Genomic DNA, 12,583 nt, shown 5'->3' with positions numbered 1-12,583 from the left:
GCAGATAATAAATATAATAAAAATAATAATGGTCCAAGCACTGAACCCTATGGTACTCCATATTTAATTTCTCTTGGAGCCGATGTATATTTTTTGCCATCACAACTTATTTCAACAACTTGCTTCTGGTAAGCCAAATAGGATTTAAACCATAAATTTTCCACACCTCTAACTCCATATGTTTGTAATTTAGAAAGTAAGGTGTCATGATTTATGGCATCATACGCTTTAGTTAAATAAAAAAAATTCTGACCTGTTTTTCTTTTTTCTCAGCTGATTCCTGTATGTTTGCTGGAAAAGAGTAAATTGCAGTCTCAGTCGACCTAGTCATCCTAAATCCATGTTGGGCCTCTGTTAATATGGTATTTCTTGTCAAAAAGGAGAGTCTATTATGCATCAACTTTTCCAAGATTTTCGAGAAAGCACACAAAAGGGATATTCATCTATAATTTTTCATATCCTTCTTGTCTCCCTTTTTATGAAGTGGTTTTACTTTTTTTTTCTTTGATTTGTTTCATTCTGGTCCGTCACACTAACAATTACAAATATAAATCACTCCGTCCAATGTGACCTGTAAGTTTTTTACTACATGCAAAACTTATGTGATGGTGGTTTCCTATTTGTAGTGATGTTTGCCCTCTGAAGATGGTCCACAGAGACCGAAACATGTAAGGGTGTTAAGTTTTGCATGTAGTAAAAAACTTACAGGTCACATTGGACAGAGTGATTTATATTTGTAAGTGGTTTTACCTTTGTTATCTTAAATCTCTCTGGGAAAATGCCTGCTTCTAGAGAGGCATTATAAATGTGGGCTAATGGCGTTTTAACCGCTTCTATACATTTTTTAACCACATAATCCGGTATTTCATTGGTACCTGCTGAAAATTTCCCCCATAATTTCTTCACCACTTCTAATATCTCATTTTCCGTCACTGGACAAATAAACATGGTTTCATTATAGGTATTTACTCTCTGTGGTGTTTTACAGCACAACATCATACTATTATTTTGACTGACAAGATTTCCTACTATGTCCGCTAAATATAAATTAAACATTTCAGCTATACAATGTGGATTTGCCTCTTTCCTTGTCCCGCACTTTAGTTCTATTCCCAATTCCCTTTGCAGGTTATTTCCTAATTCATTATTCACTATTTGCCACATTGCTCTAGTTTTGTTTTTTGCATTAGATATATGCCTATCATTTTCCCTCTTCTTAGCTTCCTTTAGTACTCTCTTATATATCATTCAATATTTATGTATATACTCCTGTTCTTTTCCTGTAAGATTTGTTCTCTTTTGCAAACTATTCAACCAACTCATCCTTTTACTGGACTTTCTTATTTCCTGAGTAACCCAACTTTTCTTTTGTTCTTTACTCTGGTTAAATAATTTTAAGGGGAAAACTATATCAAAGTAATAATGGAAAGTATCCATAAAAACCTTAAATTTCCCATTTACATCAGATTCTAAAAACACATCTCGCCACGATTCTTTGTTTAAAATATATTGCAGTTCTTCCATGCCTCTTTCATTAAACATTCTCCTCCTAACTTTTAATGGTCTCCTTACAAAATTCTCAATACCAATCATACTTAAGCATAATGATCTTGAAAAACCTAGATCCATTACTACTGATGGTTTTGTATAATTACTATTATTTATAATGATTACATCAATCAATGATTTAGTATTCTTTGTAGCTCTAGTTGGGACCTCCACTGTATTTACCAAATTATATACATGTAAAAGATTTTTTAGTTCATTTAATTTTACACTCTCCTGCAAAATAATCATATTCCACTCCCCACATAAGATTAACTGTTTCCTTTCACACTTAATTTTTAATCACTAGTACCAGTTTCCTTAAAAATTCTTTAAAATTTCCATCAGGTGATCTATATATACAAATTACAATGATTTTATAACCCAACAATTCTATCACCACCATTTCAAAGTTTTTTTTCTCATTCATATCTTGGAAATAATTAACTTCTTTTCTAAACCTTTTTTTACATAAATGCATGCTCCTCCATGGCCACTTGTTACCCTACAGAATGAGTTTGCTAATTTAAATTTCGTAAAGTTCATGTAATCTATTTGCTACTCTTTTTACCAATATTCTGTAAAATGTAATACAGGGCTACTATAAATGATTCATTCGCTTTTAAAACGCTATATTTTCCAAAGTATTATATATACAAATATGATTGTCATATAAAAAGAACCGTAAACTCACCAAGTTCGTATTATGAGCACCAGTTGGCAGCACGAGTTCAGTGCCTTTACAAAATGGCGACAAAGCAAGAAAAGAGTTTTTGTTTGTTGGAATATGCGAGATGTCGTCTGTTAGAGCAGTGCAACGCGCATTCAAAAGAGAGTACGGAAAAGAACCGCCATTAAACAAAGCATTTTGCGGTGGTATCGGCAATTTAAAGACACGCTGGGTTAGGCGTGTTGGTGAGGATGACGTAGCTCTGTTCACTTGACCCCCCAGATCACCTGATCTAACGCCTTGTGACTTCTTCCTTTGGGGGTACAGTAAGAATCGTGTTTACGTACCCCCACTGCCAAAAACACTAGTAGAGCTGAGGAAATGCATCGATGCTGCAGTAATGACCATTGATAGGATGATGCTACAAAATGTGTGGAACGAGCTCGACTACCGCCTGGACGTGTATCGTGTGACCCAAGGGGCACACACACAACATTTGTAGAGTGTGAAGAAAACTTGGTGAGTTTACGGTTCTTTTTATATATCAATCATATTTGTACATATAATGCTTTGGAAAATATAGCGTTTTAAAAACGAATGAATCATTTATAGTAGCTCTGTACACTTATGTAGCTCAACCAAGTCTGCAGTACAACATCTAGTTCTAACACTTTCTTTTTAAGACTGGACATTTTGATGAAGGACTGATACTACATGACTGTGGCTGGTCTTCTCATTAGAAACCTTAATTCTATTTACACTCCCTTTAAACTGCTTGTTGTCCATAAAAAATCATCGCTCCTTGTCACTGGTTGTTTATGACATCTTCGTAATGATCGAACTTCTATTTCCTTTATCTCTAAAATATTCTTCCTTTCTCCACTTTTCCTGTGAATGTATCCTTCCATGTCAGGGCAATAGGTTTATCCTTTTTTCTTTTAACAATTGTTTTAACAGCATCTGATATTTTTCTTGCCATCTTCTCCTTTCCCGATGTATTCATATGCAGCCCGTGACAAGTGAAGTACTCTCGATTTATATCCACATCTAAAATTTCTGTATTATTGTAGATCTTCATCAACTTCTGCAGTTCCCTATTAAACCTTTTTACTTCATTATTAACACAAGATAACACACTCAAGTCATGTCTAATTCATAAACATATGCAACTATATGAAATATTGTTAATAAGCGAGCAATTGCAAACATGATGAGAAGTTCTGATGTTATGGCTGATAAATCTAACAAACACAAAATCTGTACCTGAGTAATAAGTCCTAGCACAGCAGCAGCTAGTAGTAGTAGCCTAACATATTTACTACTCCAAGTAATAAAAATATTACTTTCACTAGGATCTCATGATCATCTGTGCAAAAGGTCAGCAGGCTGGTCCATGAAATAAATTCAATTTTATTGTTGAATTATAAATTAATATTATGTAAATTACATTAATTAAAAAAGATGAAAGTATGTTACATTATACTTCATTTTTCCACTCCAAACATATTCTTAGCAGAAAAAGTGGAATCATCAAACTAGAAAATCTATATAATTGAAGTGTGCCACAGATATTCTGAAATGTGTAAACCTTGACTGGTTCATTACATACCATTCAGTGCTGTTCTGCATACAAGGTGTGTATATGTAAAGTATAACTCAGTTTTTAGGTTGAAATATCTTTCTAAATAGTCTCGGCCAATTTCACTTAGGTTCAGGTACAGATCCAGCACGTCCACTTCTATCAAACCTAAATATACAAGCTGAAACATACAGTTACAGCAATTAGCCTCAGTGAAATCATTCATATTAAGCTTATACCAATTCTGCCTTCATGTTTTCAAACATATCCATAATATTTATAAAGAAAACAGGCACTGGCCCCCTTGTATTTTCTGTTGTTATGTCTATTTTATAATACCAGTGGCTTACTATAAAGAAGGAAAAACTAGAGTTAACACAATGCTATGCCCCCCACCTATTATCACCAATCCTCTATAATCCGTTAATGAAGTCAGTAAGATGTAAAAGTGTGTGATTGTGGTACATTAGTACAAATATTATGTTTTTGGACACTATCTATCATTCTATCTTAATCTCAAAACACAAGGTTTTCGATACTGGATTCTGTCTCTGTCTTCAAGTAAAACCTACTAAGTTGGGCCCAATCAATGCAGCTAGTCCTTATCTTTGAACACCTGATGAAGACAGGAGGTGAATAATGTCAAAAAACATAATATTTGTATAAATGAGGTCAAGTTTTTCTTTTTGCAGTTACTAGATCTGATACAAACTCATCTAATCTATTCAAGGGGAAGTTTTCTGGAGGGGAGATTGCATGTAATGGAAGGAATGGCACAGACCTTCAATGATTTTACAGTCATATTTCATGCAGTGCTTCCATTCAATGACCATAATTTTCACAATACAGTAAAATCTATATAATGTGGAACATGGATTAAACAGAAATTAACCTTTATTAATACATTTCTATGGTACCAAAAATAAAGAGTTAAAACATGTAGAACTACCTTAATATGGGCATGGAATAATTTAACAGAAATTAATCTGCTTGAATAGTTATACTTTTTGTTTCCTTAAATGCACTGCATATTTTCTCCCATGAATTTATCTGAGAGGGACCACTCTGTCACAAATGGAAAAGAATTATGCTTGTTTATTGGCAATAACTGTAAAGTATACTTCAGTGAACTATTGGAAAGAGCAGATGGGAGGAAAGAATGAAACAAAGAATATTATAAAATGTGTACTATTTGATATCAGTGAAGTAAACGAATATATTTTGAATTTCTGGCTTGTGATTTGGGTGATAAATGCATACTCACTCCTTCAACTCCATAAATGAATATTTCAATGTAAACAAACAGTAGCTGGTATCAATTCTAAGCTAAAATGTATTCTCAAGCATGTTACTGTTTCATTTTGCTTATTTGCACACATTGCTGTATGTATCCAATTATCACAGTAATATTAATACTGTATTATTATCTTATTAACTTTTCAAGCAAAACTATTACTGTACGGATATTATGTGTTTGTACTTGACTTGTTCCATATCCTATGATGTCAACCTGTGCTTGGATTTATGGAACGTAAATAAATTCAAATTCAGATAAATATCTGGGGTATGACTGTGCAGTAACTTGTTTCAGACTTATGTCAGTTGGTCAAGAAGCAAATTCACTGACATAGGACAGCTAAGTTTGCAGAAAACAGATGTAATGGGAGTAGCATAATGTAATGTGATATTAGCTGCCATTTGGTAACAATATTACTCTTTGAAGAATACAGTAAAGCTAGTAACTTTGGGGTTAATGATGCTAAATAAGTTATAGCAGTTATTTAGCACTGAATGGGATTATGGTGGTTAGGGTGAAGGGGAAAAATTGAGGAGCATAGCCTATTTCAGAGTACTATCCTAGTATGCCCAAGGGAATCAACAAAACCATGGCAGACACCAATCAGCATAGCTGTCGCCTTAGTAAATATTCAAATAGGGTGCCTCTGTTGTACAAGTTTGCAACACTGTTACTTCAGCTGACTTATTTGGTACAACAGCATAAGACCATATGAACAAAACTGAAACTAATGCTACGGTTTGTTTTGGCCAGGTATAGGACATATCACCATACAGAGACAGACTGCTGGTAGTTTAATCGTATCCTACACACACTGCAAATTGATGTTCCCACCGATAATGACTCAAAATATTTGTTATTTCTTCACAACTCTTAGTGACACCTGTTGGACAGTTAACTAACTAATCTACTGATGCTCTGATTTCTCTTACACTATTAATATGTGGGGGAAGTGTCCCTTTAACATACTGGCTACAGTTCCTGAATTGTCCTAGCATTAATGCAAAGTAAATATTCTTTGTGAAACAATTGGCTACAATCTGAAATCATGGTCTGTCTGAATAGTGCTGGGAGAGAGCAAAGTTGCAGTGAAATACCTTTGCCTTAAAGTGCTGTGTTACCATTTACATTGCCAGCTGTAGTCTGTAGCCCTTATATAATGGAAATGTCTCCCTTAATCAGAATATATAAAGTATTTAAATATCAATTCTTACCAAAGCAACCCTTCCTAATGTAACGCCTTCAAACTTCTCAAAATCTGTATGTGGTGATTTGTTACCACTGTAGCCATCCCCTTGCACAGCTGCTACCTGCAATATTTGTATGTCACATTATTATGAAACTATGCAATGTAACAATGTGGAATATATGAAATGTGTAACATAACATGAGGCAGTGTTACCTGTGCCAAGTTCATAAGTTTGCTGCATTCACTGTCATTAGCAAATCCTTCAGCCACAAATCTATGTTTTCCATGAAGCTCTCTTTCTCCCATCACAGCCTTTATATTCCTTGCAGCAGTTCTTTGCAGCTGTTCCACAGCCCGCTTTTTCTGGCTCTTAATTTTGTCCTCTGCCCGTTTTTCATCTTCAGTTCTAGCACTGCTACTGTGCTCAAGATTTTCTTTAATTACATTCCCTTTATGTTTTATAATGTATTCTTCTTCATTAGGTTTAATGTTAATTTCATATTTTGGCCACTCAAACTTGATGATAGGTGGTGGAAACAGTTTTGATTTAGAAACAGTGCCCATAATAATACTATCCTTCACTTTGGTTAGAGAGGATTTATTCTGAAAGTAGAGAAATGCCTGCTCAATCATGATTCCATAGAAATAACATTCTTACAGGAACACATATATCTTGTACTTTCCTATGGATTCAGAAATGTCTTACTTTTCCCATCTGGCTTGTAGACAAAATTGTGGATTTAATGATTTGTAAATGGTGAAGTAAATGATGGCTACAGCGTACAGTTGGCAGAGATATATCCACGGGAGAGGGGAGATATAGCTAATAACTCAATGCAGCACAATCTGTCTTGAGAAGCCATTAACCATTGAGCTAGTCAAGAAGTTCATCGCCTTTTATGAAACCAGAAGTTTCACTACTGTATTCTCAAGAACCCACCACAGGACCTTATCCATGGCCAGATGAATCCAGTCCACGTTTTCACACCCTATTTCTCTAAGATCCAGTTTAAAACTATCCTTATTTCTATGCCCAAGCCTCCCAAGCTGCCTTGTCTTGTCAAGTGGTAAGACTAAAATGTTGCCATTTTTTCTAATATATCCCATGCCCTGCACACCATAACTAAATTGACTGGAACACTCAAATTATATTTTGTGAAGAATAAAATTATGAAGCTCCTCATAATGTACTTCGAGTAACCTCATATTTCTTTGGTCATGCAAGCAGTGTAATTGATTTCAAAGTTGAAATGCTGACACATCATCCAAAACAAGCAGCAACTGAGTATAAAAGGGGAATTAATTAATTTAATAAATTATCACCCTATATTGGACATAAAACCGATTAATCTGGACTAAATATTGGGTAGACACGTCATCTCTTTTATTATATATCATTAATTTCTCTGCTTCATTTGTTCTACCTATTCTTACCAGACCTCTATTTTTTATCTCATCCATTTACTTCTTCTCCAGAACACATATTTACTGTATCTCTAAATAGCAGCCACTGTTACAATTCATTTCATGCATATTTTTGTGTGATATCAGCTATTCTAAAAAGTTTATACAGTTCAGTTTGAACTTCACATAAATTGTATTGCACCAATGTGAAGAAAAATTAGACTTTAACAATTTTTAGTACACGCCAACCAAACGTAATTTTGTTCAAATTCGTTATGTGGTTTGGAAAATGAAAAATTTATACAGACTAACGTTACCATCCTCTCATTCATATATATCAATTTCATGCACTGTGGGCAGAGAATCCATAAAGATGGCAAAAAATTCAATAGGTCTCATTTTCACTGTCTTACAGAAGACCATGATACACCAGACATCAGTGTATAAATATGGAAACTAATTATATTGTATGAAGCATCATGTTGCATTCTGCATTCCAATTTAGGAGACGGTGAAGTGAGGATCCTAAAAATGGAAACTTTTGACTCTTAGGTCTGTTGCATAGTAGGAGTCCTTTGGTTCAGTTCTTTATAAATATGGCTAAGATAATGTAAAAGGTAAATTTTCTCTATGCTTAACTAATTAAGTACTACCCCATACACGCATATGGGGGAGTAGATGTATAGATCCACATTTTCTTGATTCTGGCACTAGCTGCAGGCGAGTTGTCAGCTTCATGCCATCAATATGGTTAAGGTGTTTCATCCAAACTACTGCTTTATCTTGAAGTACTGGGTCTCAGTTGTTTAAATTTATGGTTCATCTTCGTACTAATAAAAAGTAAGTAAAGCTATCCCTGTAACAGGCCATGAAGGCCCAAAGGGTTGTGAGATGTTAAGGGTCCCACACTATCTAGACAATCGGCTCAAAGATGGCGGTAAGGTTGTCAGCCCTACGCGCCAGCCGCGTTTTACTCCCCAGGAAAATTATTTATTTAATTCCTGGTACTCATTTCTGTTAGAGGCTGAGTGAACCCCAGGGCCATAGTGTGGCCGGAAGGATTAGGTCAATTGAAAAAAATCCAATCAGTATTTGAACCCGCGACCTTCCGACTTGTAGCATAGTGCCTTAACCACTACGCTACCACGTGCCCCCTCTTCATACTAATATTGTTTCCAAAAGCCTCATATCAACCCACAATAGCCAGATTGAGTATATTCAGTAAAGTATAGTTTAATGGTAGCCTCCTATCCAATGGGTACCTTCAACTAGTGTTGAAGTCAGTAAAACGTGGATCTATATATGCACTTCCTCATACGTGTTCATGGTATAGTGCTTAATTAGGTAAGCACATGGACAACTTTACTTTCATTTTACTTAGGAGTTTAATGGCATTTTTCATACTTCAATTAAAGTTAAATTTCTATTGTGTTGAAGAAAAAATGTAAAATTTCCTTTCTTTCTCTTAAGAAGTAAATATCCACGAAAAGTACTGTCTTCTTGGATGTGACACCATACAGTCTGGTAGAAGTATACCAATGTTTTGGAGGCAGCACATTCCTCTGAAATGTCCATAAACTTCGACATTACACAGTATCACATCATTGCTGTGAAAACCTCAGTATATTCATATTTGTGGATTAGGCCTATAGCATGATTCCTTTGATGGTGGATCAGCTCACTGCAGTGCCCATACCATTATAAGACAATGCGGAAAAGTGGAGTGAACTATCCATCTCCAAAGGAAACTTCTGTGTGTAGGCAGTCCAACAATGCATGACTTAAACAACATGGTAAATGGGATTACCACCTTCAAACAAGAACAATTTTTCTTTTATATGTGTAAGGTTTAATGTGTACATTACACAATGATAGGTTCATTAATCTCCATGTAATGGAAATTTACAAATTTTCCTTTCTCTGTCTTGTTTTACATTTCAGTAGATATCAAATATGATCTTACATAAAAAACCATCACAAACATAACTTTATAAACATGGCAGAGCCATATCTACATATCATGTCTAAGTCCAAACAATCATTTTAAGGACAAATGAAAGAAGTCTGAAGTCTTGCCAAGATATTTTGAGAAGTAAACATAATTTCTACGGATCTTTTTCACACTGATGTATCAATTCTGCCATTTTATTTGAGGGCTTGAAACTATGCCATGAAAGGTTTACCAGAAATAACTACTTTGACCAGAAGTTACAGAAATTAAGCACTTTGTTTTATATACCTCTCCCATATAGTGGACTTCTAATACAATACAATGTAATACAGTATTATCAACCCATATTCTCGTAATGTTTAAACACAATTCTGTGTGTTAAAATTATCATACTGACATTCTAAGAATGCCTTATGGAAACACTGTGTCTGCCATGTCTCACATTCCTGAATATATGATAAATTTTAACACAACTGATATGAGAGAATGTGGTAAAACACACTGAAAAGTGGAATTTGGTCATTTAAACCAATTAGATCTAAAAACCTCTGTATTTAGTTCATGAAATATATTCATACTTCTGGCCAAATATGTATCTAACTTATATATGTATATGTATAATTAACAAGCTATTTCTGAGAAACATGATGAAATCTGAGTACATAAAGAGACTACATGTCAGTCCTATAATAACTTTTACATTCTTGATTTAAATAATAAAACTGTTTTCTGGTATTCCACTGGTATTATGAAATGCGATGTGAAGCATCAACTTGTTATAATATGCTTTCCTAGATACTGTTCATTACACTAGACTATGGAGGACTAAAACTCATATGCAATAAAATGCTACTACTGCATTTCAACATATATATATAACTTCTCTATATCTTACAACAGTCCTTTCAAAATTGTGCTCTTCAGCACCTTGGGCCCATCGATTACTTTCTCTAATGGCAGATTTTGTTGCAAGTGCCAACCTCCAAAATAAATGCCAAATGCGAAACACAGTTTGTCTGTAAGTAGTCTTTATGCTGAAATTATATATGCAAAATATAAATAAACTTCGAATATTTTTCAATTGTGACATTCATTAACAAAAATGTAGTGTGATCCGAAGCCTCCATCTGATTAGTGTTACATATTTTTGGATACATCTTCGTGTAAAATCCACTTTCATTACAATCAGGTGAAAACAGCAAACCAGGTGAGGTTATTACATGTGACTCTGAAACAAAGCCCTGATTCATTGGACCTTCTTTCACTTCTGAGGTAGACTCATTTAATATATTATGAATTAAAATATACTTTTCATAAATTTAATGTTTCACATAACATGCCTGGGTGCATGCGGTAGCATAGTTGGTTAAGGCACTATGCTACAAGCAGGAAGGTGGTAGGTTCAAATCCTGATGAGGTCAGTGGATTTTTTCAATTGACCTTCCAGGTGCACTATGGCCCTGGGGTCGACTCAGTCTCTAACAGAAATGACTACCAGGAATTAATTAAATAATTTTCCTGGGGAGTAAAGAGCGGCCGGCGCGTAAGGCTGACAACCTTACCACCATCTTTGAGCCGATTGTCTAGATAATTTTGGACCCTCAACGTCTCACAACCCTATGGGCCTTCACGGCCTGTTACAGGGATAGCGTTACATTTACTTACTTACTTTACTAAAATGTCTGTATAAAAGTGTACCTTCACAATAGATTGCACTGAAACAGAATCCTGGAATATTCACTAACAGTCTCATTTCAGCCATCTAGCTTACTCTCAACAAAAGGACAATTTGTTACAATTGAAGAACAAACATTTTTTCTCAATAATTCTCCTTATGCAACCTCAGTTTCTTTTGCACTTGAGAGAATCTGCCTTCTTCTGTGACCTTTTTGTATATATACTTTTGGTTTTTGGGTTCCATCAGAATTTGTAGGCAAATAAGAGGGTTCCACTGTCAAATGCATTTAGGAAACATTGCCCTCGGATACAACATACTGAAAAATATAACATGAATAGTGACAACACATTCATTTCAAAATGACACAATCTTGGAATGCTTTTCACAATAGATAATATTTAATTAAGCACTACATAAATGTTAAGTGGTATGCGGTTACATTTATTGTGTTAATGACCCACAGACACACAGATGAGAAAACAGAAATAATAATAGAATTCAGGGCAGCCCGTTGCTAAATGGATGAAAGATTTTTAAGCAGAAATGCTGATTCCTGATGGAAGATGGCAGTGGACATCAGTATACACATTGTACACAGTGGTTAGAAATCTTATTTTCTGTATTTCAGCTCGTAAGTTTCGACAAGTCACAAACTTTAGTAAAGATATATAAGGCAGAGTTGGCAAAACAGGCGTGGATGTTTGTGATACATGTTTTCCTCATGGTGTAGACACAGAGATTTAAAAAAAAACAATAAAAGAATATCTGTGAAACTAAATGTAGTTTTGTGCTTTAAACGAACAAGTTAAATTGTTTAAATTTGCTCTCAAAAGAGTGAATGAAATATGACGTCATGTTTTGATATAAGAAATATTTTCATAAGAGATATTTTTTGACAAGGTAGAAGGGCTATCATGTATTATTCTTCCTCACCCTCAGATCTTGATCTGTTTGTATTTGGTAGTTTACTAATATTACTGCCTTAATAATTTAGAATTCACAGACCAGCCACTGTGACTACTTACTGCATGATCAATTCAAGGTGGCAAAGCAGACTGAAAATATCTGTCTTTAAAGAACTGTTTATATAATAATACACTTTTAAATATTTTGGAATATTTAAACAAAATTGGTGGTATTAACTAAGAGTACATCACCATTCACAGTTTTCCATTTGCACTTATATTAATATATGAGTATTCAGTATATTGTCGTGTTATTCATTACTCTTCATATACGAATCCTAGTTTTCTTTGCTGAAGGACAATTT

General features: G+C 34.5%; 1 protein-coding gene across 1 annotated transcript in view; it reads right to left on the bottom strand.

Moving 5' to 3' along the window:
- LOC111870092 (prolyl 3-hydroxylase 1) overlaps positions 1-12,583 on the bottom strand; it is a 68,450-nt gene that overhangs the window by 8,114 nt on the left and 47,753 nt on the right. Inside the window, exons 7-9 of the mRNA XM_023862085.2 lie at positions 6,494-6,883; positions 6,306-6,401; positions 3,825-3,975 (exon numbers count right to left, since the gene is read on the bottom strand). Coding sequence (XP_023717853.1) covers positions 3,825-3,975; positions 6,306-6,401; positions 6,494-6,883 — 637 coding nt within the window. The remainder of the gene's footprint in view (positions 1-3,824; positions 3,976-6,305; positions 6,402-6,493; positions 6,884-12,583) is intronic.

This window comes from Cryptotermes secundus, unplaced genomic scaffold (genome assembly GCF_002891405.2).
Source record: "Cryptotermes secundus unplaced genomic scaffold, Csec_1.0 scaffold545, whole genome shotgun sequence".
Classification (NCBI taxonomy): Eukaryota; Metazoa; Arthropoda; class Insecta; order Blattodea; family Kalotermitidae; genus Cryptotermes; species Cryptotermes secundus.
Note: the sequence above shows the minus strand (reverse complement) of the source record. Positions and strands in the feature narration are given on the sequence as shown.